General features: G+C 35.3%; 1 protein-coding gene and 1 long non-coding RNA gene across 2 annotated transcripts; both read right to left on the reverse strand.

Annotated features, from left to right (window-relative positions):
• Positions 1-2,427: 2,427 nt before the first annotated feature.
• LOC132551973 (uncharacterized) lies at positions 2,428-6,742 on the reverse strand. The gene is made up of 3 exons (XR_009554312.1): positions 6,668-6,742; positions 2,719-2,811; positions 2,428-2,498 (listed from the first exon to the last, which is right to left on the reverse strand). It is a non-coding gene; the product is annotated as an uncharacterized LOC132551973 (long non-coding RNA).
• Positions 6,743-19,209: 12,467 nt separating this feature from the next.
• On the reverse strand, positions 19,210-27,094 carry LOC132551995 (monocarboxylate transporter 4-like). The gene is made up of 7 exons (XM_060216141.1): positions 27,032-27,094; positions 26,249-26,491; positions 24,510-24,762; positions 21,389-21,760; positions 20,942-21,211; positions 20,649-20,774; positions 19,210-19,484 (listed from the first exon to the last, which is right to left on the reverse strand). Exons 1-7 carry the CDS (start codon positions 27,092-27,094, stop codon positions 19,210-19,212), a joined length of 1,602 nt encoding a protein of 533 aa, XP_060072124.1.
• Positions 27,095-27,317: the final 223 nt, after the last annotated feature.

Here is a 27,317-nt window from a genome sequence, read left to right on the forward strand (position 1 = left end):
TCCTGGTAACCATGACGTCGTTAACATGTGGTTTGGCATATTAAAATGTGCCGTGACTGGCTTCCTCTCATCTTTGTGGGCGATATCGTACAGGTGATTTCTTATTCTTGTGTTTAGGGCGTTGGATGTTGGGCCTATGTACTGTTTGCCGCATCTTTTACAATTAATTAAGTAGATTGCATGTTTACTTTGACAGTTCAGTGGTCCTCTTACGCGGCGTTTCTTTGGTAATATTACTGGTGAACGAGTCGCTAATGTTCATGTGTTTGCATATGGTCTACTGCCTGTGGTACTGGATGTATGTTTGATATCGCTATGTACCAAGTAGTTCCTGAGTGATTTTGGAGTAGTATATGCTACTAGTATTCTAGCGGTTTGTATCTTCTCTGTTTCAGGATTATATCTCAATATGTATTCAAAGTTTCGTATTATTTTCCCTATTTCCGGGTTGTGAGGATTGAAAGGGACGGTGAAAGGTATGATTTGCTTTCCCCGTAGTGATGTGATGCTCCTATCAAAGGGTTGTAGATACAATGTGATTATTTTGTAATCTTTACTTTTTATGCTGCCTGAAAATTGTCTGTTTGTCTTTCCGTCAATCCTTTCCTTTCCAGAGCATAACTTTGCTCACAGTTAAGCAAGGATCATGGAAGTTGGTGCATACATATAGGAATGTGCATAAGAAGATGTGACCAGTTCATGAAGTACTTCATCACACAACTGCTGTCACAACAATCTCTGTTGACGTACAGCAGACGTGGTGGAGATACTTTGGCATCAAGGTAACGGTGGTATAGTCCCGAAATCATTGCGGCAAGGCCCTGTCCTTCATTGGCCATCAGGAGAGACAGGATTACTTAACCATACTTGTTACCAACATTGGTTGCCCACATAGCCATCTTTGCACTCTTACCTGTAATTCAGAAACACATGGACTTGTAAACCAGGGAAAGCAGCTAGAGAAAAGAGTGACGTCAAACACACAATTTCCAAATTTTCTAATTATTTGCAATGGATACAAAATTTAAGCTACATATTAAACAAAAAATAAAGGAACCTTAGGATGCAAAGCTAAATTTCCTTCCATTACATACCTGCCAACCTTTTGGTGAATTTCTTGGTATAATCAACTTTAATGATACTGCCAAACAGAGATGTGATGGAAGTCTAGATGAAATCTAGATGCTGGAGGACATCTAGCTGAAGACCTTCATCAGCCATCATTGTTGTGGAACTGGAGATTGCAGTGGAGGATCTTCAATGACACCAAAAGACACCAGCCTTGAGGAACTGGCAGCCATGAAAGTTTTACATGCTGACAGGTAGTGATGGACCTTTTGTCACCATATAATTCCTCCAGCTGTCTTTGCACAATACTGCTGCTGTTTCCTAGCCCTCTCTGACGTACCAAAGTAACCATCTTTTTATTGCAGGAAAACCTTGCAGTCAGGATTGCAGGAAACAACAACTGCCAGGCTCTATCCAGCTGAGCAATAAGGTTGTGTGCCCAGGCAACCATCTGTAACAAAACACAAATATTCTGAAATGTATCTTAAAAGGTTCAAATTTCAAACCAAAATGTTATGGAGATGGATGCAAGCATAAATCTTTGTTGTTTTTGTTTTATGGTCCTCAACACCCTCACAACAGCACGAGTGATCAGTACATGTGTTAAAGGTGCTTGACCATAATACATAAAATCTATGAAACTTTAAAATCCTTTATGTACAGACACAAGTAATTTAACTTTTCAGACATGTCTGAATTTTGTAACAAATCTACACTTACCTTCTTGCCACATTTATTCAGAAGCCAGTAGAAACAAAATCAACAACAAGCTGCTTTTCTGATGTATCCCAGCTCTTGTTAGGATACCATTGCAGGTGTTGTCTGCATCTACACGAGGGCAACTACTGGACACCCCAGATGTTGACTGGCATCCACAAGAAAAGTCTGTGGGCAAAGTACCTATCAGCTCGGTTCCTCGTGTTCCCAGACAGGCTTGGCTGTGGAGGATGATTGTTGTTGGCATTCAACCAAAAAATGTCTTTGATACCCAATGGTGATCAACTTTGGGTAAATTAAACGGCCATTTTTCATATAACACAGGCTCTGAAAATGAAAGTATTTCCTTTAAAACAAAATAACAAATATCCCTTTATTACTTCAATAGAATATTTATATACCAATCCAAATCTTGCATCAATAACATGAATATGTAAAAGTACATGTGTATAATCATAATTTATCAAAATGATGCAGAGTCCAGGTATAAAATTAGATAAAATATCTATTATCTTACCTGGTTGGTATTATACTATATTGTTATATTGTTTTCATGTTATGAAGACAATGTATATTTTCATTAAGCAATCTATCAACTTATTTGCAATTAGGTGTTTTTAATTTGTATACCATTTAGCATACCTGGTGTGGATGTAATTGATGTTTGCCGAGATGTGCTTGGCATCGAACAGAGGACTCAGAAAGCTCGTCAGCTGGAAAATTGAAGTCTTTTGATACTTATATTACATAAATTAAGAAATGTAAGATATTTTCTTCATTGCTGTAAGATGACAATTGAAGTGATTCCTTTCTTCATACTCAAGTCTAAAATTACAAATTTTTTTTGTAGGGGCTGCAGAAATCCTTTTAATTTTTTATGTTTATTACTAAAATTCTGCCAAAAGTAATGACATGATATTTAATACCACATACTGAGGATGAGTGTAACAGGTGGTGACTCCAGACGAGGCTCGGACTGTCCATTTGGGGCAGGAAATGACTCCTCTGGAGGTACGACTGTATTAGCTACAAAATAAACAATAAAACGGTTAATTACTTTTTTCAAAGAACATGAATGAAAGAAACAGCAAGCAAATTATCTGGTGTCTTTTAAAACTGAAACTGCAAATTTGTTTACGATAGATTTAGTTTTTTCACAAAAACCATAATACTAATTTGCACTTTATACCAAACTAATTCTTCAAAACTTATTTGGGAAATAAGTATTCTTCGACCTGTCACAGATACAGCAGTAATTGAACATCTTAAAATAACACACAGAAGAGACTGCAAAAGATATATCTCTATAGATATATACTTAGACCAGAAGTACCCAGCAAGGCTAGAGAAAAACATATATAAAACACAGATACATGGAGATTCTAAATAGCACACGAGGCACAGGTAGTTGAAAAAAGCAGGATTCTTCTGATAAGGATTTCAGAAAGATGTTTAAGACCTGTATGGCTCTCTTTCTGAGACATTTTGACTAAGTGGGCAAGGATAAGGATATCAAGGATAAGTACAGGTGTTAATCACTTACCAATAAGTGAAACGCTCCTAAAATTTGGCAAATGTATCTTTTTCAACACAAACACTTACACAAAAAGAAATTCTTTAAGATACTTCTTCCTAGTATTATCAATGACATGCACATTACTTTTGCATATGTACAGTACAGTTAAGTTAGAAATACTGTTTTCTTCATGAAATGAACATATTTGGTGTATTGAGGGAAACATCCATCCAAAATGAATTCCAAACATCATCATCACCATCAAAGAATGATTAAAGTAATTTGGAATGTTTACCTGGTTGCACAAGAGGTGGAGCTGTGGGTGTAGGAGGAGGAGCAAGAGTGGTGTCTTTTTCTTGGAAAACTGTGAAAATGGAACAGTCTTAAGATACAGGGAAAGGCTCAAAGAAATAGTATCATAATAACTAAGAGAGTGCAGAGAGATCTTAGCGTCCACCATTGTTTGAACTTTATATGCTCTTCAAAAGTTGGATCTTTTCCCTTCTTTTCTCTTCTCTGTTTTCACTCTTAATGATAAGACATTTGAACATTCCCTTGCAGAAATAGCGATGATAATCTTAACCTGCCAAATCCCAAGACAGACGTACGGACCACAGGCTCAGAGCGATTTGAGTAGCCCACCATCATCACCGTCGGCTAATTAATTGACTTGTTTCCATTGACAAACTTTATGAACACCAATAATTTTTTTCCCATCCAAAAAAAAAAAAACATAAAAAAGAAAGAAATAAATCAGTTAATCATCAAAGAATACAAACACAGGTTATTATTCAAAAAGCATATACAGATATCTTACGAGGTCTTAGAATAAGTTGGAGTGGGTTCCACTGTAACTGGAAAAGGAAGTTTGGTACCTGAATTTACTAGCAGGTTTTACTCATTTATACAATTTTTGGAAATTGCTTGATTCAATATACAAACAGCAAAACATTTTTTATCACATTTAACGATAGCCAATTCTCGTGTGGCGGAAATTGTACACATATACACACATATATCTAAAGTTCTATGTGCATTATGCCACTGATTACCAAAAAAGGGTGTTGTAATTAATTGAAAAACATGCTTAGCGACATTATTTAGATTATATAATTTTCAATCATACACACACAGCATATTCGAGAAATACATCATCTCTTTCACAGAAGCAGCCGAAAGGTCCGGATTTCGCATAAAACCTGTCCGGTCTCCTAACTACATTCAAACTGCAAGATGTGGATATTCTTTCGATAACTGTTTGAAATTAATTATTAGAAGTATTTGAATGTTAAGAAATTTTCAAGCAAACACTTTTAGGGCACAATGATAAGATAACTATTAGTGATGAGGTTTTTTTTTCCAGAAAAAAAGGAGTTTATGTAATATTGTGACTTTAATGAGAATTTCATTTAAATATATATATTTATATTGATTTTCTGAATAACAATGCATAATAGAATAGTCTCAGTAGTGCTTCAAACTTTACCCTCTTTTTTCTATCAAGACAAGTCAACATTGCTTAAAAAACTGAAGGTTCTAAAGCAAAACATTCTGATTTTAATAATGAAAACTGGTTTAACATATAAGCACTGCCTTTACCAATCCAACTAAAACTATATTGTCTTTCACCATATTTTGACTCTAAACTTGTTTCTTTTTTAAAGCAATTATTATAGATAGTCCTCTCTCCAATCTCTGTAATTCTGAAAGGGAAACTCTTGTACATTTATTATGAAGATTTCTAGATATGTTGAAAAAGACTTTATTCATACATTTTCTGTTACCATGAAACCAGATAACCGTCATCACAATTTTCAGTTTTTCTATGCCAATACTCTGAAACCATTCAAGACAATTGCTCAAAACTTTTTACACCTATAAAGCTAGTCGTATCTTTTGCTATGGGGAAGTTCACCATTTAAATTCTTTTTCTGTTAACATGGAAACAGATAGGCCAAATCACAAAGTTCATTTTTTTTTCAGACCAGTTTTTTTTAAACCGTTCAAGGTAATTACTCGTTACTCAAGACTGTGTACAGGCATCAAGCTAGTGTTCTAGCAGAAGTTCTCAATTTCAATACATTTGTACTTTGTATGAAACAATTAAAGATAACAAATAGAAATTAAATTTGTTGTAATATTAATATATATGATTGTGTGTCTTTCTTTTAAACAGCAGGGCGCTGGGATAATGTCACGCTTTGCGTTATCCTGTCGTCATTTTTGTTCTCCTTTGTCTGTTTTCATGTTGTATGTTGTACATATGGTAACTTTATCATTTCAACTTATAAAAATCACACTTGTTTTAAGTATACAAGGGGTCTGTGGGAGGAAACCTATATACCTTCAAGAAATGAAACTGTGGACAGCTAATTAAAAGACAAGCGTGTTACACCTGTGTCACCAAACCAGGAGAATCATAATAATAATAATAAGATGATGATGATACATCAGTACATGTAAATGTGCCGATGTTTTGTTCAAATCATGCAAAATGTAAAACAAATTTTAAAAACATGCTTCAGTGCAGACGTGGATTAGACAGTTCAAAATGTGCACCTTGTTGACTTAGTTGTGCTCACTTTTAGGCAGTGCCTACTTCATATTATATATGTTCAAATCTTATTTAATACATTTGTTTGTGATTTATATACATCACTGTGTCACAAATTATTCTATTCTTTTTTTATATATCCAGAGGGCACTGATGTGAAAACAATTTCATAACTAGTTTAAATATGGAATTCTCACATACTAATCAGTATTAATACCCGGACGGGTGCAGTGTCTCAAACTCACGTATTAAATATTTAAAACTTTGATAGCATGCGAGTCATGATCCATATATGTGAAACTACTATACCTTGTAGTACATATTTGAAATAAAGACTGGATGTGTGGGATATAATTATTAGCATATATAATCGTTGTGATTAATTATGTACATATTTAACTATTTAAACACATACTGATTAGATGAAGGCTTGTTATGATTTAGCACATAATAAATAGAGTATTTATTAAAAATATATCCGTAATATTTATCATTACCTACCTCTTATTTGGTAGCAGGTCAAGTTTTATTACGAGCTATGTATAAAACATAAGGCCCAGGGTGCATTACAGGTATAGATAAAAGTTTAGCGGGTGTGACAAAGATGATAAATATGACAGCATAAAGAGGAATCACCATACATGCTAAGCGTACAAATGTATCAATTGAAATTTATGTCAGGTCTCTGCGGTCTGATGAAACGTAGGGGATGTAAACATGGCCTACTTTCGGCGTTGGTCTCTTTATAAATGACACATCGATAATGTACAACAACCTCACAAAATCATTGCATAATCATCAAGACTAACTACCTGGTTACTTTAATAATTGATCAATTTGATCAAAACAAGTTTCTCAACAGTCGGGTGATGCGTCAACACCAAAAAGTGGCGGATATTGTGTGAAGCTGGCTACTCAGACGTTGACGTTCTGGTGCTGTGGTTTTAATTGGCTGACCAACTTCTGGTTCTGTGGTTTTAATTGGCTGACCAACTTCTGTTTTTGTGGTTTTGATTGGCTGACCAACTTCTGGTTCTGCAGTTGCTATTAAATATTTCACCGTGAATAGTTCACTGGTCGTAAGTATTACAGCGAACAGTTCACTGGTCGTAAGTGTAACAATAACAGTTCACTTGCCGTATGTATAACAGTAAATAGTTCACTGGTCGTATGTATAACAGTTATTAAGTTTGTGTCGTAGGGAGCCAAGTAGAGTGTATAACAGTAGTTAGTTTACTAGTCATATTTCTAACAGTGAACTGTACATTGTATAACAGTGAATACCTCGTGGCGTTTCATGGGAATGACGCCTACAAATAATTAGTTCAGTAATAAATATTTACAGTTATGTGTACTATTTAGTTGTTATTTGATCCTAAGGAGTGTATCGTGACTGGTATACAGGAGGTATATTGTTGTTTGCTTTGTGTGTGTAGTACCCAAAATTCCTTACTTATATGATAGTGCATATGCAGAATGAATGACCTTCCCAAGAGAAAAAACAATTACTTCTCACAAAAACAATTTGGTTTCATATCAGGGAGATCCACGGGTCTACAAGTTTTGGAGGTGTTGGATAAGTGGACAGAAGCTCTTGATAACGGTAAAGTGGTAGACTGCATATACATGGACTATCAAAAAGCCTTCGACACGGTTCCACACAACAGACTCATCAACAAATTTCGCGCTTGTAATTTCTCAACACAGATCGTCGATTGAATATGTACTTTTCTGAAAGGAAGAAAACAGAAAGTAACAGTGAACGGTGAGGATTCTGAATGGACCAAGGTTACATCTGGGATTCCCCAAGGATCCGTCTTAGGACCACTGATGTTCGTTATATTTGTTAATGATTTACCGGATACTGTTCAGTCTGATATGTACTTGTTTGCCGACGATACTAAAATATGTAGAATTATGGAAACAGCCGAGGACAGTACAATATTACAAGATGATCTAAATACAATGTGTGTGTGGAGCGACACCTGGCTTCTAAGAATGCATCCGGAGAAATGCAAACAAATGAGAATCGGCAAAAACTCGTGTCAAGGGCAAGGGATCACAGAAACAAAATACCATCTAAAAGGAAAATTTCTAGAACCAACAGAAAAAGAAAGAGATATTGGAGTAGTAATAGATTCCGAATTAGCCTTTGATGAACACATATCTGAGAAAGTTAAGAAAGCAAACTCTATGTTTGGATTAATACGAAGAACATTCCAGTTTATGGATTTTAAATTATTTATTCCACTATACAAAAGTCTTGTTCGTTCCCATTTGGATTATGCTAGTGCTGTGTGGTCGCCACATTTACAGCAACATATAGACAAGATCGAGGCTGTACAAAGACGAGCTACCAAAAGTCTCTAGGGGATGCAAAATTTAAGCTATATTGACAGATTAAAAAAGTTAAAATTACCAACTTTGGCCTTTAGAAGAATCAGAAGTGATATGATTGAATTATATAAAATATTGAATGTTTATGATAAAGATTGTTGCACGTCTGTACCACTATGGAGAGATGTGGCAGATCGCCACAGCAGTCGAGGAAATTCAAAAAAAATATTCCCCAAACGGAGCAACAACATGTTACGGAAAAACTTTTTTTCAATACGAACAGTATCAATATGGAATAGTCTACCTGAAGAAGTAGTATCGGTACCCAATATAAACTCTTTTAAAAACAAACTGGACAACCACTGGAAGAATCAAGAACTTTATTATAACTATAGGGCAACAATCAAACTTTAACTATAGCTATATTTATGTACATGTGTATTTTCTATACCTGTATATTATGTATTTACATATATGAGTCTGGTGTAGAGGACTTGTCTTAGTCCTGAACCGGAAATAAACTTAACTTAACTTAACTTTACTTAACTTAACTTATTACACCAGTGTCACCCTAATACCACTCCAACATACATATCCTTATTAAACATTGTTATTTACATTACACACCCTATAAATACTTTATAGTGATACCTTTAATTCAGAAACTCTATAATACACTGTTATGTTCAATAAATATACTAAACTACTTCATACAGGTACCAGCATGGCAATACCGTAGTGTTCAATATAAAACCCCATATAAGATACAATATCACCTACATACACTATCCCACTTATACAGTGTAAAACTCCAAACATACATTCTAATACTCCAAATATATTGTAATAACACGTTCATCAACTAGTGTATACACTTTAATGTCCAATAATAAACAATCATACGCTAAAATACATGTTCAATGTAAAATCAGAGATTCAATGTTTGACGTACAGTAAATACCTCCGTACCGATAAAATGGTTAGTTATATTCAGAAGACGAAGAAGCGAAACCAGATGCATCTGATGCACCTTTCGGTGATGACTGCAATACCGTCTTTTTCCATTGTTTTGTGTGTCTGGTTTGGCAGGTAATTAGAATAACTTTCAGCTGCTAAATTACAAATACCTTCTTTAAATTGTCGCATCCCACTGGTATTGTGTTTGGAAAACAATGAACACAAGAGATATTTTTATTTCCTACCTTTAAAGTGTTTTCACCAAGTATTTGGATCATGTTCAATGAATGTATATAACGTCATTCTTTATACTGTTGTACGATAACATGTAGATATAGCCTTAACAGTAATTGTCGAGATAAACTCTAAGTTACTTTGTTGAGATAGGCCTACACTTTAAGTGACCTTATTGAGATACATCTAAGTGACCTTATCAAGCTACATTTCAAGTGACCTTGTCAAGATAGATTTTAAGTGACCTTGTCGAGACCTTTTAGGAAAGGCTTCAAAACAGCACCCCAACAAGGGAGCTTGACATGGCCTTCATTTTCGATTTTAGATATATTGATGGCGTATTTTCTTTAAATAACAAGAAATTTATTGACCATGAACATCATATATACCAGAGACATATATACCTATTGAAATTCGAAATCAATGACACAACATAATCTTCTACATCAGTAACTTATCGCGACCTTTTCCTATAAGGGAACCAAACTGACCGGATTTCCACACACAGTGTGATAAATGTGGTGACTTCAATGCTAGACATAACTCCCCTGTTTCCCCGATCTGTGAGGTTCACATATTGTAGTCGATTCAATATCCGAGGGCGTTTTCCCAGTAATATCATTTTAAATCGATGTCATCAGCTAACAGCTGACCAGGTTTCCATCATGATATCACTGGGAAATATTATGTTACAATGGCTGATATCTATCTACATGTTTTCGATGCCTATTAGTAAGATAGGAAGATGAAGAAGTAATGAAAAACATCCTCCCACTGCTGGGATTCGAACAAGCAACCATTCGGTCTCTAGCCGGATACTTCACTGCTTGACTAAAAGGAAATTTCCACTAGGTGGGGCTAATAAGGCTACATGTACTCTCAACTTCTACAGGTATACTTGGATCGACCATAATTTGCATGGCGGGTGTCGTCACTGATTCAGATTTCTTTTCTTAGGTTTTCGTGTTATGACTTGTTTATTGTATTTAAGCAGGTTTCGTCAATTAAGATTTTGGATTATGCGTTTGTTAACTTATGTTATTTCCCGGTTGTCTCCGTGAATACGGTCTCAGAATGATGAATTAGGGCATTTATTGGTAGGTACGAAATCCGAGACAATCAAATGGGTATCAACGTTTATCAATTTTGAACTTTTCCAAATCCAAATAATGTATTCAATCTGATTTTTTTTTTAAATGTCTTCGAATTCTACAACCGAAACTCACTATAGTATGGAATGTCATCGGGACCAGATTATGAAAAAACAATCCAGAAAGCAAGGAAAGATATTCACATCCCAACTTTTTAGGTGGCCACCGATTAAGAAACTGAACATGAATGTTAGGACGTTTATAATGTATGGTAGTGCCAATAATTTTACCTACATAAGTGTAGTTCCTGATATTGTCTTCAAAGATAGACATACGCCGGGTTACCGGATTACGATCGGAGTAAGGGACACAACACCCATTACACATTACTCGAGGCTTTCAAAGCTACAGCGAGACAAATCATTTAAAACGATACATGCAGTATATGGTTATTTGCTAATGACAGCAGCAATCAGCAGGTTAGTGAAAAACTCGGTTGTTGTCAATCTAAACACTGGCCTCTTACAGATGTCAAAATATACCCCCTTTCAATTCAGAAACACCCCAAAAACAGTGTATAACATGGCTATTGGAGTTACCTCCCTAATTACCCAATTGTTTGCGAGATGAGTTTGTCTACTGGAGTTATCTCTCTTCTTAAACCAATCGCTACTATGCTGACAAGTTTCATGTCAACCTTTTTTTATGAATCCCATGTAATAAGTCTTCTATTGCCGAACACACTATCAAGTAATTTTATAATAGTTATATTTTATATATGATTTAAAAACAATAGTTTGTATTTATCTTATCATATACACCACGATAAATAATACGTTTAATTGTAATTGAATTAATTGATATAAATAACACTACTGTGACGTCAGAAACTAGTCACATCGTAATGACGTCATATGAACGTCTCGGTAGACAACGACGTACCGTCTGAGTCAAAAGATGTCCGTTTTTTGGGAAATTTATTTGAGAGTTTGGACTTATTTTTTTCTTCAGAAATACGGGTTATGTGAGAAATAGAATCTATCACTTATATACATATTACATATATATTATACAAAAACATATTACGTATTGAGTAGCATATGAAAACTTATCTTTACATCTCCTGATAAATATTTTTTTCGTTGGCAGTAAACGTCATTGCATTATAAGCTAGGGCTTAATAAGAACGCACGGAACAATGCAGCCTACAAGGAGAGAAACAGAGGTTCATGTGACAGCGAAAAACCACTTACATGTGTGACGCTATCAGTCTGGATCACATTCGCTATCTGTACCCCTGGATCATGTCATGGCAAAACTGAAGGCACAAGCGATGTAATCTGATTGAGTGGAGGTGGGGGGATCAATCAATCAATCAATCAATCAAATCTTTTATTCCTCTTAATAAGAGATACAATATTATACAAAGTTATATATCTAATTGTCCGTTGTTATAATGCATGTTACAATAAAGCTGATAATATCAACAGTCCTTTTGTTTTTAAATGTAACACACAATTATCTAATGTACACAATTCTATGCGATGGCCTTAAGATTATTTCTGGTTTTGTCAAAGTAAAGTGTGGCGGCATTTGCTATATATTTTGTGCTTTCCAGATAAAATGTTCTTGTGTCTATTAAATGTTTGAAAGCTTTGGAATCTTTACCTAAAAGATGCCTTAAGAATTCTTCATGTGGTAAATTATTTAGATAATCACCAAACTCGTTGCCACATCTTTCTATGATCGATATCATATACTCAATTCTGTGGAAATTGTGTGACGTCACAAGTCGTCACAATATGTAGTATGATGTCAATGTATGAAGATCCACATAGTTGACATCGACCTTCTATCCAGTTTGGAATAGTCGCCAAGATTTTGTTTGAATATCGTACCACGGAACTATCACGTTGAGATTTAACCGGAAAGCCATTACAATATACCGTTATGCGACCTCGAGATTCGTCTGATGTAAACCAAAAGACCAAAGCGGTCTTTTCGTCTTGTCCACAAGGTGTCACTTATGGAACCTTCAATTTCCAGGGGTGCAGAAAATAAAAAATTATCATAAGCCCTGGAGTATCGAGGATGGACTCCTTATGGGATAGCTCAATTGTGGAATCAGGATTAATCCATATTAAACCCAAGACAAAGTTATATTGGAAATAAAGCAAGCATGCCCCATGGCGGATATAAATACACGTTATATATAAAGTATCTACAGCAGTCTATCTGTATGTCTTACCATTAAAACATTGCTGACAGGATGTGTCTTAAACGTGGAATATCTAATCTTTACTATAAAGTCATTTGTGAATGGTTAAAAGAATTTTGTTTTTGAATTTGCATTTACCATTTCATCACTACCTATCTAATCTCCATCTTGGAGAGTTCAACAAACATAACACTACAGAGTGATGAGTTTGACTTTGATGATCAGAAGTGGAAATATATATTAATAATTCCGTTTACTATTACAAAAAGTTCTAAGCTACAGTGGTTTCAAGTAAGGATTATACATCACATTCTGGTTACGAACTCCTTTCTTTTCAATATTAATATAATACCTAGCCCTTTATGTACACTATGTAATATGGAAAGCGAAACTATCGTTCACTGTCTATGGGAGTGTATAGAGGTACAGACTCTATTGGAGAAATTTGAATCTCTTCTTGATATTCTTCTGATTCCTTTTTGGATAAACAAAGAAACATATTTATTTGGAATTATCCATCCTAATGCTAACACTGTAAATAACGAAATTTTAATTCTCATTAAACACTATGTTTATATGTCAAGATGTCTACAAAAATCTCTTAATTTAAATACTCTTATAAATAAGATTAAGGATCATTTCCATGTTTAAAAGTACAACATTTCCAGCAAAAACACTATTATGAAAACAAATTTTGAGAATAATTGGAAAAAATGGATGCCCATTTTGGAACAATAGTTTGTATGCTAACAAGTCTGTTCCCAATGGCCATAGCCTTGACTTTACCAAACTGACTTTAAATTTATTGAATTTCCACAAAATTAGTGCTATTTTTACTTAATAATGATTATAACCCTCCCATTTCTCTCTCTCTCTCTCTCTCTCTCTCTCTCTCTCTCTCTCTCCGCTCTCCCTCTCTCTTTTTTGTTTAGGATGTATAATGTATATATATATATATATATATATATGTATTCATGAGTGAGTATGTGTGTGTGAGAAAATATCTTTGATAAGTAAGTGATATGATATAGTATGTGTGTGCGTGTGAGTATTTTGTTAAGTACATGTAAGTTTGCTATGTGAGTGTAAGTGGGTGTGAATGTTGATGAGTGAGTTTGTGTGCAGTAAGTAGTAGATATATGTGCATGATGATAAAGATGATGATGATGATGATGATGATGATGATGATGCATGTATATGTGTAAGACATATTCAAGTAAGAGCACACAAGTGTGAGAGTGTGGGTGTATGTTTTTGTGTGGTTTCTCTTGTATATTGTGTATTGTGTAATATGTAAAAACTTGTCAAAAAATAAAAGAATTACAAAAAAAGAAAGAGTTAACGTCCTTGCACTGTTACTGACACATTTGTATGGTTCTCATTAGGCTTTCAGATATCAACATTTATGGACCTTCAAAGTTGGCCTGTTGGTATGGTTGTGAGTTACTTAATTTTATATTCTAATTAACGATATTCCAATTTATGCTACATTCATTGTAAAAGTCCATGCAAATCTTTTCTGTACATAAAATATCATTTTGTACAACATGTCTAAAGATAATGATGGAGCCGAGTGGCTGAAATTCCCACATGATACAAATGTGACTGATCCTGTGAAATAGTCAAAGGCCATCATTTGGAACAACAAAAAAAGTTGATATTTTGTTGTGATTTATCGTCAGTGTTTTGGCAGGAACTGCCCTAATGAAATTGTCCTTATGATTAAGAAGAACAGCGTTTATCGTGTACTTAGAATTTATTTCATGTAAATATCGATACGATGATGGCTTTTTCAGCAAAAACGCCAATTATGTATCAATTATGTCCCGGTTTGGGCTCTTTCCGACTTAATTGACAGGACTATGAGGTCCATAGAGCATTTTGAGTCTTGTCAATGCACCTTTGGTAGACGACAAAAACAACGCTCTTGAATTTGCAGTGAAAGCCGTTGTGATACTTTTATGAAGGAAAAATAGTTATTCACAATGAAGGATCATGCCCTTGCTCAAAAGAAACACAGACCGATATGTCAACAGAACTAAACGTCAAAATTGATTGAACAAATGGGGACAACAGATTTACACGTAGGTCCATGTAAAAGAATCGTGTGTTCCGGAAAAGTAAGCGTGTTCTACTTTGTCGACGATACCTGCTACGTAAATCTAGATCAATCCAAATAGTATCACGTTCCCAAATGGGAAGAAGGTAAACAACAACAGGATCACCAGATATGCTTACAACCATGAAACACATCCAAACTTCATATCGTAAAAGGAAATAGAATGTTTCCCTATGAGAACATTTTGACGACAATAACACTTTCAAAACAATGACACCCGCATGTATCTGTTGATACCCTGTGTTGTGAGTTTGTCTGTCTGATGGCAGAACGAACCCTTGAATATTGAAACAAAAGCGATGTGTAAACACCAAAGGATAAGGAAGCAGGGGGTTTTATCCAAAAATGTATCATACGTCTTATCCTTGGTATCGAAATCGGGTATGTATTCTTGGCGCATTAGTTTCGGACCCTTTATTACTCGTATCTCGGTAGAAATGCTACGTCGATAATTTGTAACCAAACAAATACGTAAACGTATCGAAATATGTTCATACTATGAAATGTATTCAATAAAGTGGTCAGCAAAATACCAGTAACATGTTTTTGAAAGATATCCGCCAAATTCGACCTCGAATTCCCTCGCATGAAATGACAGACATGTGGTTTGGAAACGTGTCTACACTAGTGACACACAAGTGCACAAATTTAATATAAAATCATCACTTAGAATGGGAATGACATTTCGATGAAATAAAAATGAAATCACACGAAGAAAAATATGGATGTCTGTCTCAGTGTTCTAAAGGGTAGGATTGCAGATTTTGCATTGTTTTATCTTTTTTTTTCTCAAATGAGCCACATATCTTATTTAATATTTTATTATGAATGGATTTAATCACAGATTTTGTTTCTTTTGGAAAAGGCAAATGTTACAGTAACCAAAATCACGCGGATTCCATTTCATGTTGGTCAATAGGTAACGTAATACGGTTCAACAAAATGGCCGAACCGAAATATATAACGGATCGGAACCGATGTCTAGACGATATAAACAATGAATATAGTCAATAAATGTCTGTTTATGTAACGACAAGGAATGACCTAAAGCAAACAGTCCCTGTAGCTGTGGCCTTCATCTAGAAGATCAAACCATATACTTAACGGATGTAGAAGCTGTCCCGACATGTCTTCACACGATTGGTTACATTATCACAATTCTTTAACAGTAGACTAAGTCTGGACTGCAGTCGGTGTATATAAACACTATAGGGAGCCATACACAACTGAAGCAGAAAAGTAGTTTGAGACGTATTTTATTAAATATGTAATACATAAAAAGCATGCATGTGTTAAGTGGATCTAATAAACAGATACACAAAATAAAATTAGCTCACATTAAATCGTAAATGATATAGAGGAAACCTACGAATTATGTCAGTGATTCACACCGACAAAGGAAGGTCATCACAAGTGAGTATTAATCATATCACAGAGCATATACTTATTATCTAATATTTTCTGTTTTTCGTATCAAAAGACAATATTATTTTTGTAATTAGTTTGCAATAACGTAATATTTTTTTTTATATTTCTTTCTAAAAAAAAAAAAAAAAAACGTTTTAGGAGATTGTGTGGTTATTAAAAATTATGATGGCAAGAGATTTAGTTTGCTTTCAATTTCGCCTCCTTCTTTTCGCGTTTTTGTCCTTGTCATCTCACTAACAGGGATAGATGTTATAAAGTAAACTGTAAACGAGTATCTTATATAATCACATTAGCCATTAAAATAATACTACGACTTTATATATCACCGAATAGATAATTAGTTAATTTGTCATGCATTGTCTAAATGTATTTTGATTATAGTCAATTTTTAGAAATAATTTGATTTAAATAAAATCAAACTGTTTTTTCCGCATTGTCTAAATGTATTTTGATTATAGTCAATTTTTAGAAATCATTTGATTTAAATAAAATCAAACTGTTTTTTCCGAATACTCATGTTTAATTTATAAGACTTGTTTGTTAACGAAGAAAAAACAACTGTGTCGAATGTCTACTTCCGGCGATTAGCTTTTATCACAATAAAACAATACCCACGTAACACCACCATCTTTGTTCCGATTTTTTTAAGGGTCGTGATATTGTTAATAGTCTCCAATGATTTACTTGCAACATCTTGTCCAGCCACTGATGGCTTGTCTCATTTTCTTTTCTTCTTGGTGGTTTTGGCAAATGTAATGATTGTCAGTGTTTTTAAAAATATTTTTTTTTTACAAATTACACAACCGTTATTAGCATGAAACTGCAAATCGTTGACTCAACATACACATACTTAACTTGCATTATTTCTCGTCGTAGTGTGAACGTTTCATTTTACTTCATCGTCATGAAAAAAGGGAAACTATGTTACAGTACAGTCAACGTGAAATATTTTGTCGTTCTTTTGAACGACACGTTTCAATCCTACAAAAACAATAATGATTTAAAAATATTTTCAATGTATCAAATAAATACACAAAAAATACATGTCCAGTGTCTTAGGATATAAACAGTATATTTGGCGAGGGAGATGAAAGGCAAAAGTGGCCAGCCTCTGTGGGATCGGAAACAAGTTTTCCAATTTGTATCAAATCCCCTTCAAAAATAATACACAACATTTAAATATTTACACAAGATCACATAAATCTAGATTCCATTGTAAATGGAATATACATGTAGAATATATTGTAAGTAATGTACATAGCAACCTTACGCAAAATTATATCTGCCTTATATCTGAGCTCTACACGAATATACATGTGAAGTATGGGACAACTGCGGTGTAATCAATTCTTTAATACTGGAAAATATACAGTTAGAAGCTGCAAGGATAGTCACAGGGATGCCCACGTACACAAAAACAGAAGTTTTGTATCGTGAAACCGGTTGGCTTCCACTTTCTAAAAGACGAGAAGCTCGCAAACGTATAAATGTTTATAGCATACAATTTTGTACCTAATAACCTCTCGGATTTATTACCAGCGGATATTGGAAATCTAGCTCTTACGGAGACCACAACATTTCTGTCTTTAATTGTCGCAAAATTCATTCTTTCCTTCTACAACAAAACCGGAATTATTAGGATAACAACATTAGAGACTCTCCTTTAATAAAGTCTTTACAGGCTAATGTAACAAAATCAATATGCACTAATTGCAATCTAAGCAAACAATTAACAAACTATGGAGCTAGAAAACATATTATTCTTCATTGTCGCATGAGAAATCGAGCGAGCACTCTTAATTATGATCTTTGCAGAGCAAATCTTATAGAGCCTGCCGAGTGTCAATGTGGACACATCCCTGTGAAGATTTATATAATTTTCTTTGTCCTTTACAAAATCTTACTGAACCGAGAATTACCATGGTACGACGGGGATATAATGTTGACATACTCTGTAAAGGTGATCTCAATATCTCACTACATGACAGTATAAAGATGGTGAAAGATGCACAGCATTTCCTGGGACGGTCGGGTAGATTCGATTTATCTCTCTCTATCCTCCCCCCTCTATCTCTCTCGTAAATTTATAATCTTTAGTTAGTTAAACCCTATGTAGTACTAATCATGTACATTTTCACATATAATGATTTTGCATCAATGGTTACAAGGTATTTAGTACAAATGATGATCATAACGCAATGATCATGTACATCTAGTTATTATCATATTTATTTTGATATATCAAAGGTTAATCATTGTTCATTATGGTAGTAAGACAATTACCTTATACATCTCTGATTATCATGTGTTAATTAATGTTCACAAGTTAACTAATATTACCAGAGAGTAATGGTTTTGCATGTATTGATATTGGTAATCTGGGCACAACACCTGTATTGATAGCCTGTATATCTGATTTCAGTGAAGAAGTTTAACAGAATATTTAAAACATTTACAAAGTTGTGATTACCTTTCTAACAAGAGGCTACAGTGATAAGCTTAAGGAAATCAAACGTATTTATACATATTTAAATCTAAATGTTCAATGTTAATAATCATATGGAAGAACTAGTTTCTCATACTACTGTTAAAGGCAGACGGGTTTGAAGGTCAATTAGAGGTTTGATGAAAATTTGGTTGGAAGTTGCATGAAGTTTCAGAAAAAGCCTGCCATCGTTTGTCTAAAATGATTCGGGTTTGCCCTGGGGTTTTACTAGGGACAGTTTCTTCATGATACGTTGACGGACTATCATGGGATCTTCAGTGATAGTTTGTGACGTGACAAAGGAAACAGTCTATCAAAAGTCCGCTAGCTTACAAATGTAATCAAATGGATGTTATTGCATTGATAACAGGGTAGTTATGTGATAAAATGACATTGCTTGTTTGATGTAGCGAACATGTCACCAGAACTATAAACTGGCGTTTTCACGATCAATGATATGAAACATAAACAGGATACTATGATTACTAATAAACATATTCCATATCGGTTATATCAATATCTTCATTTTTATTGTTCTTAGGGTTATCCCCCTTGTGTGTTTTACATCCTGTACTACTGCTCGCATCATTTCCGTCTCTGTCATCGTCGTTTTCGTTTGCTGAAGCAACCGCTTTACTCATTTTCCGGATAAGTAAAAACCTGGACGAAAGTGCACACACTCCAGCTGCGAGTATTGTGCTGGCGGCCAAATAGAAGGCTGCAGAGTATTCATCTTTCTTGTATCTGTTGTTAGCGTCCTCTGGAAGGATAATGGACACAGTCAATGTGCATTTATTGTATGCAGACTTCCAAAAGTAAGTCATACACTTTATTTATTTGTTTTACAGATTGACATACAATATTGCAGATTTTACATGTTATAACAACATCATGTCGAACTGATAAGAGGTTTTGGTTAATATTGTTCTCTGGAGAAGAAGTGGAAAATGTGTCAGGAAATCAGATGAAGGCGCATGATAGCATTCATGAAACTTTGGATCAATAAGGAAGAGAACATCAGATCAGATTTGCAAAGAACATTTTTTATCGAAATAGGAGTCATTTGTAATCGCAACAATTTGTCATCAGGTTACAAAATTGTCTCGGATACAAAGGAGGTCACAGGGGTTTAGGGAACAAAATGATTTAAAATAAGTAAAATTTCCTTTGAAGACATATATGAATTGATCATATAAGACATATGTTATATCAAATCAACAAGACAGTACCAACATTTAAGAATACTCAATCATAATCCAAACTGAAATTCAATGAAATTATTTACATGCAAATTTCTGAAAATTACAAGGAAAATAAAACCAGTCCTTACGAAAGATTTAGCGTGTTCTCCTTCATCAATGACAACGCCATGTAAATCCTGGTCATGTTATGTTCTCAAAGGATACAAAAATATACGACAGCGGAACCAGCGTAAAAATTAAAGAGCATGTCCAGAAGAGATAGAACATTTGTCAATGAGATCACTATGATATCCTTTTTGTCAAACTGATGATTACAATACATACACTCACGCTCTTGAGTGATTTGTGCGCGTATGAGCAGTATAATAGTTTTTAATAATTTTTAATCTCTCTCCACGTCACTTCATCATGTGTATGTCTTCTTTTTATAAACTGTTCATATATGTATAAATTAGGAGATTTAATGAAATACGTGGCAAGTGAACCCCCTATAGATAGATTTTGACTTTTCTTTCGTTCACTTTTGCTTTTGCTCACTAATTTCCTAGGCCTTAGCAACACTGACGGGACCTAGACCTAGAAATATGGAATATCTATATGATGCAGTTTAATCCATTGTTCGACTCTACTGTATCTAAGTCTTAATTTGCACTAAAAGGTGTTATCCAACGTAAATGTGCATGGTTGTTTCAAAGTTATCTTAAAGTAGGTGATAATAGTACCTGCTGCCATGGAGGCGACAAGCTCACCGAGTCCTGCTGAAAATCCAAAGAATCCTGCAACAATTCGAGTATTTCTATCTCCAAATGTGTCGGGTATGGTGTTCTCGATGAGAGAGATGATGATCACTGAAGAAGAATATCGCTTTTTTCAATAAAGAATATTTTAATGGTTTTTACTGAATATGATAATAAATTTATCGGTTTTATGAGGAGATAAATACTGTTGTTGATATGAAACACAGAAGGAAAAAAATAATTGCGGAATTTTTTAACATATATAGCAAGGATCTGACCTTTAGTGATCCCAAATGTGATAGAGTAGACGGCGACCCATCCATACTTGTCATAGGCAGGCATTTGTAGCGTTAGATACCCTACATACAGATCCATAAACCCAAAGACCAGTAAGCTGACGTTTAGTCCTTTAGACTTCCAGAAGAAAAGAGAAATCGCGCCCAGCAGCGTGCCGAAAGGGAGTAGGAGGATCTGAATGAGGTTCTCCATCAAGGTAAACGATTTATCTGTCATCAGAGCATTTATATAATCTGCTGGTATGCCTCGACCTGTGATACATAAAAGAAAACCGTTAAAGCTTTCTATTCAAGATGGAATGTGCGAATGGCGGGAATTATTTTGTACTTTATGTTTTATCATTTTGTTTAAATGAAATTATTATGTTACAAATTTTGTAATTATGCAAGAGTAATTCAGGGTAACTAAGACAATGGTTATCTTCTTACCAAACTGGTCGAAAAAGAAAGCCAACATGACTAAATAAAACGTAATGTCTTTGAACAGCTGAAAGGTGGAGATCCCTAGAGTCCTTTCCACAAAGGTCCGTCCGCCTTTGTCTTCTTTCATCTTCAGCTGCAAGGGCTGAAGGTATATAGACACGGACAGACCGACAGCTCCCGGTATCAACATGCACATAAAAGCGGTTCTCCAATTAATCATGTAACCTTTCATTAGCAGATCTATGTAGACGGCAAAAATGATTATGGAGACAACGATAGCACACAGTCTCGATATTGTTATAGCCCTGAGGCGTTTTCTCTCAAAGTACTCCAGTATCGGTATTAAGGAACAGAGGTACCAGCAAGCCAGACCGAGACCTGTTGTAGATAAAGTTGCACGTGATAAATGTAAATGTTATGATAGTTCGTACAGGTAACGACAATTGTGTTAATGCCACATTCAGTCGTTTTGCATAAAAAAAATCAAATTTATTTCACACTCTTTTAAAAATGATAATTTTAACCAATCATAATATGATATGATATCCTAGCGCGGTGTGCATTCTTGGTAGTTCGGTAGGACCCTTGTGCATCAGTTTAAGCTTTGCATTGATTCTCTTCTGATACCCAATGACGGATTTTAATTAATAATGGTCATAATTACAAGTTTCAGGGATACAACAGCCTGTTTTCAAACATTATGAAATCACTTTTCGGTAAGCATTTATGAAAAGGTCCTTCAGACAGAAATAGACATGACTAAAGAATTTCAACCAATGCACGTTTAGTTTATTGTCACATCTGAAAATGCGCTGAAATACGTTTCAGTGTAGTTTTGCTTAAATTATGGTATCTGTAAAATCAAATGCTATATTTTTAGACACCATACTTCGAGTTGAAGTCGTTGTTAGCTCACCTTGCCCTTCGGATTTCAACTTTTCCTATTAATCACAACTATTCGTGAACAACTCAATTTTAATCAAACTTGGTCTGAAGCATCTTTAGGGGGAAAGTGGGTCTGGGTCCCCCGAGGCACGAGAGTCGGGCGCCCAATAGGGGAAATCTATCATTTTTTTTTCAAAATATCTGTCTTGTTCTTTAGGAATTGCAGAATGTTGTCAAAATTTGGTCTGAAGCATGCTTGGGTAAAGAAAAATCAGTTCACCTAATCATGCATGCTTTCATGTGTACCGAGGCGAATTCATGCGCGCACGTGTGCATATGTTTGTGTGTATATATAAAGTTTGTATGTATGTACGTATGCATGTATATTTATGTGCGTGCATATGTATGTGTGTTTGCATGCATGTATATGAGGATGCTTGTATTCATCCATGAATCTATATATTCATGCAAATATGTATCTTTGCCTGTGTGAGTGTGTAAGGATGTTTCAATACATGTTTGTAATATGAAAAAAAATCAATGTTGTAAAAAAGGTGGATCTTAGCCCGGTAGGGCGGAAGGGGTTTGGCTGAATAGAGGAAATAGGTGAAAGCCTTTATAAAATAATTCTTCTTATTTAGGAATCACTGAATTCAGTCCCAAGTTGGTCCGAGACATGCTAGGATGAAAGGGATCAATTCTGGGGCGTGATTGTTGGGGCCAAATAGTGGAAATAGAGCGAATTCGTCAAATCCTTCTGATTTCGGGACTGAATATATCCTTAATGAAGAGGACAATCAGTGCATCTAACCTCCTTTTGGAGGAGGGTTGAGCCTATTACGGGGAAATAGATAAAAACGTTTTCCCCTTAATACAAATAAATCAATTTCAGCAAACTGAACAATGTGAGTGATACAGGTCATTTGGGCCTCTTACTTCATGTATCATAAACATGGACTTATGTTATCTAATGAGTGAAATCAAATGATCTTTTTCTGATAATTTTTTGAACGTTTTTGAACGTTAAGATTTTGGAAAGTAAATTAAAACACATTAAAACACATATATGTTTTGGCATTATTCATATAAGATAAAAGCGCCAGATTTAGTGTTACACTTACTCCCTTTTGTATATTTTTCTGATTTTTTTCTGAATAACAGACATTCTTTGTTTCATTAAAAGGTAATAGTATGATAATTGAGAAACTGATAATGAGAAAATACAAAGAAACCTACTCAGTCAGTTATGTAGTCCATGATCGAAATTTCTTCAAAACGTCTTATAAATTGCCCTTTTCAGTTCATGGGTACAACTGTATCACTAAGTATATAAAAACACACAAGTCCCAGATATTACGTTGAAATTAATTTCATATTGAATCTTGTTTTTCTTCCGGTCTTATATCAGAGGAGAACATCCTTTTGTTAAAACTTACCTGCTAATCCTCCAAGAAATACGCCCATTAGTCCTGACAAATCGGGGGTCAGGAAACCGGAACTGAAGAACCCCACTGCCACCATGACTGAACCGATGGCATTTACCATCCGGTAATCAAACTTAACTATAGCAACGGCTACGAAAGGCGCTGTAACAATGACAATCAACACATGTTTAACTGTAATCTATGTAGTTTCCGAAACCCAAACCTCCTCCTTATGCTAGAGAGTGAACCATAAAACCCACCTTTCTCGTTTGATAGACGTATTGTGATATCATCCAGGTACGGCAGGATAAACCAGCAGAAATGTATCTTCTTTTTAACGGTATTTTTATATAATATATCTGTATATATATATATATATATTGCGATTTATGAGTGCCACTCAGTCACATTAACACACAGGAGTTGGAAAAAGAATCAAAAGCTCTGGGACTTAGGGATCTAAAAATTGATTTTAACATCTGTTAATCAGCGTTTCATTTCACAAACCGAGTAATGGAGTTTCACTTATCTATATCATGTTATGTTTTTTTATTCTAATGACTTCAGCTGGAACTATCTGGTCTGGAGACAAGTTCCTGAGAGGGCATCTACAAGAGCGACCAAGAATACAAAGAAAGGCAAGGCTTTTATTAACAGATAAAAAAGAAAGCACAACTATCCAAATGCTTTAATTTGTCTAATGGTCTCAAAATGAAAGGAGTGATATGATTTACACGGAGACCTTTGAAAAAAGCATCATACATAATTTTTTTTTCTGTTTTTTACGGTACCTTCAGAACAGGAAAAGTAGTCGTTACCTGCTAGATGTTGAATTTTCAAGCATGCTGTGGTGATGTTGTCAATCACATCTTCGCCAAAGTCCTTTTTCAGACCCGAATTGCTTAATGATAGTATTAGTACACATGTGGTGCTGCATGCGTTGAGAATTCCACACGCGGCAACTATTTTCCAAGCAACAACACCGCCGTCTGGTGGTTTTTCGACGGTAGAACCAGCTGCTGGTAACTCAAGCGTAAGATTTCCATCTGCGACTTCAATTTCAGTTCCTTCCTGAACGTTTTGGAAGAAAAATTGTATAACAAATGTATATACAAGGGATAAAGAAAGGCTGGGTGACATTATTTGCAATATCTTGCGCATGTCTTGTTCAAAAACAATGAAAATCGGCCAAGCAACTCTCTAGGTTACAGTGCACGGGGTCTTTTATCGAATGTTGCATTATTGTACTGCGTGACGTGCACAGCAGTGTTGTGACATTGAGTTACACTGCTCGTCAGACCATTAGGTAGTCTTCAAAGAGACACATAATTTTCGATATTTTGATTAATTTCTGATAGCATTAAACAATGGCACGGCTGAAGGAAGTTCAGAAGGGTCAGGCAATTGCGATGATTATGCAAGGTCAAAGAAAATACAGGTTTCCAGATATTTCTGTTTCTATGTTTGCACTATAGAACGTCTTGTTCGACGTCTAAGGGAAACTTGGCGGGTCGCTTACAGACCTAGATCAAGGCGTCCGCGCGTGACGACACATCGTCAGGACAGGTTTATTCGTTTCGCACATTTGCGCAATCGGTAGCTTACTGCTACTGAATCTGCCCTTCATACCATAGGTAATCACAAGTCAGAAGTTGGTCTGCGGGCACGTCACCCGTTTGTAGGTCTACCACTTATCGCTGCTCGTCGCCATCGTCGTATGGCTTGGGTGGCGGTACATGCCCCCCGAATATTTCCATTGAGGGTCTTCTTTACTGCTTCACCCTGTTTCGAGCAGATGGTCGACGTCTTCTATACCGACGTCATGTTTAGCCAATTGCTGATTAGTAGAGAAGGATAGGTTTGGAGTGATCGGTTTTGGTATAGGGAGGAATCTCACATGGAGTTTAATCACCACTAGTCGATAACGGCCCCATTTTATCCCATTCTTGCAGGAAAACAACATTTCAGCAGGATAATGTTTGAACCCATATAGAGAGATTCTGCCGCAACTTTCTCTCTAACAACAATATCCACCCATACAGCCTCGACCATTTCCCTACTGAACACTTATGGGACCAGCTGGATAGACATGTTCGACAAAACCAGCCTCCCCTGTTACTCTGGTCCAACTTAGAGCAGCCTTTTTGGAGGAATGGGTCAACATCCCAATAAGGAGGATAAACTCAGTCATGAGCTTCATGCCTAGGAGAATCAGGGCTGTGGAGAGAGAGAATGGGGACATACCCGGTATTGACTAGCCAGTCCATTTCGATTTCAGATTACAGAGTTCTCTTTCAATTCCCTTCAATTACTCCTAAATTACTTACCAGATCTTCATGCTTACTTTAAAATATTGAACACTATATACTCGAGGTCTTGTCTAGAATCATCTTCAGAGTTCAGCATGCGTTTCTTTAGCCCTTGAGTATATAATTATTTCATTGATTTGATTTCTTAACACGAAAACTGACATTTCATACATATATTCTGATTACAGATATGAAATTATTACCAAGAAAGAACATATACAGAAACGACGAGGACAGAGCTGTATTACCTGTGTAGATTGTTCATTGGCTCTGTGAGGTGTATCAGTGGCCACGGCGGTCGGGTTAGGTTTGATATTTTTCTTCCCTTGCTGTTGTCGATCTCCTAGAAAGTATTTCGGAGGTGTTGGTGGGGCTGGGGCCACAGATTGTTGGTAAGAATCTGAATTTTGAGTGTTCACGTTCTTTGCAAGACTCATCTGTCCGGCACGTACTTGGGACGAATTGAAAGTATATGTTGGAACACTGGAGCTCTGTGTTAAATATAACACAAGGTTTATACCAACAGGAAGAACACTATAATAAGAATGATTATGTAACACATGTCATAAAATCAATGTGGTTCAGCATCAAATTTTATATAAGGGTGATTCAGAAACACACGTTACATCATCATATAGTAAGCGTGTGGTTCAATAAAACACATTATATAATCAGTGTGATTCAGAAACACACGTTACATCATCATATAGTAAGCGTGTGGTTCAATAAAACACATTATATAATCAGTGTGGTTCAGAAACTCACGTTTCATCATTCTTTTGGCTTAGAAAACACATGTAATATTATCAATGTGGTTCAGTAAGAAACGTTATAAAATCAGTGTAGCACACGTTATATAATGTGTGATTCAGTAAAGCACGTTATGTGATAAGAGTGGTTCCGTATCACATGTTATATTTAAGGATTGAATCTTGCTTATGATAAGTTGATCTTGAGACAAATTCAACATGAACTGCTTCAACTCAATTCATTATCCCATGAAATCGACATAAGCAAGATTCAATCCTTACATTCAATTCACGCTTCCTTTTTCTATAGCATGGGAACTGACGCAATTTATCTTCTACTTGCATTTTCGTTTCTTGTCATGATATCGTCTGACGTTATACTAGCAAATAGTCCGTCATTTGAAGACAGATTGTTGTGACAGGTTGAAATATGTTTCAGCGTGGTTATTTAAAATTCAATGAAACTGAAATAAGAACAAAATTTAACATATTTTTTCGACAACTTGAATGAAAATTTAAATAATAGTGTGCAACAAAGACAGTATGCATTTTCCTGCGCGAAGGAATA

This window comes from Ylistrum balloti, unplaced genomic scaffold, assembly GCF_031769215.1.
Source record: "Ylistrum balloti isolate Yb309-2 unplaced genomic scaffold, AGI_CSIRO_Ybal_v1 Utg370230, whole genome shotgun sequence".
In the NCBI taxonomy this organism is placed as follows: Eukaryota; Metazoa; Mollusca; class Bivalvia; order Pectinida; family Pectinidae; genus Ylistrum; species Ylistrum balloti.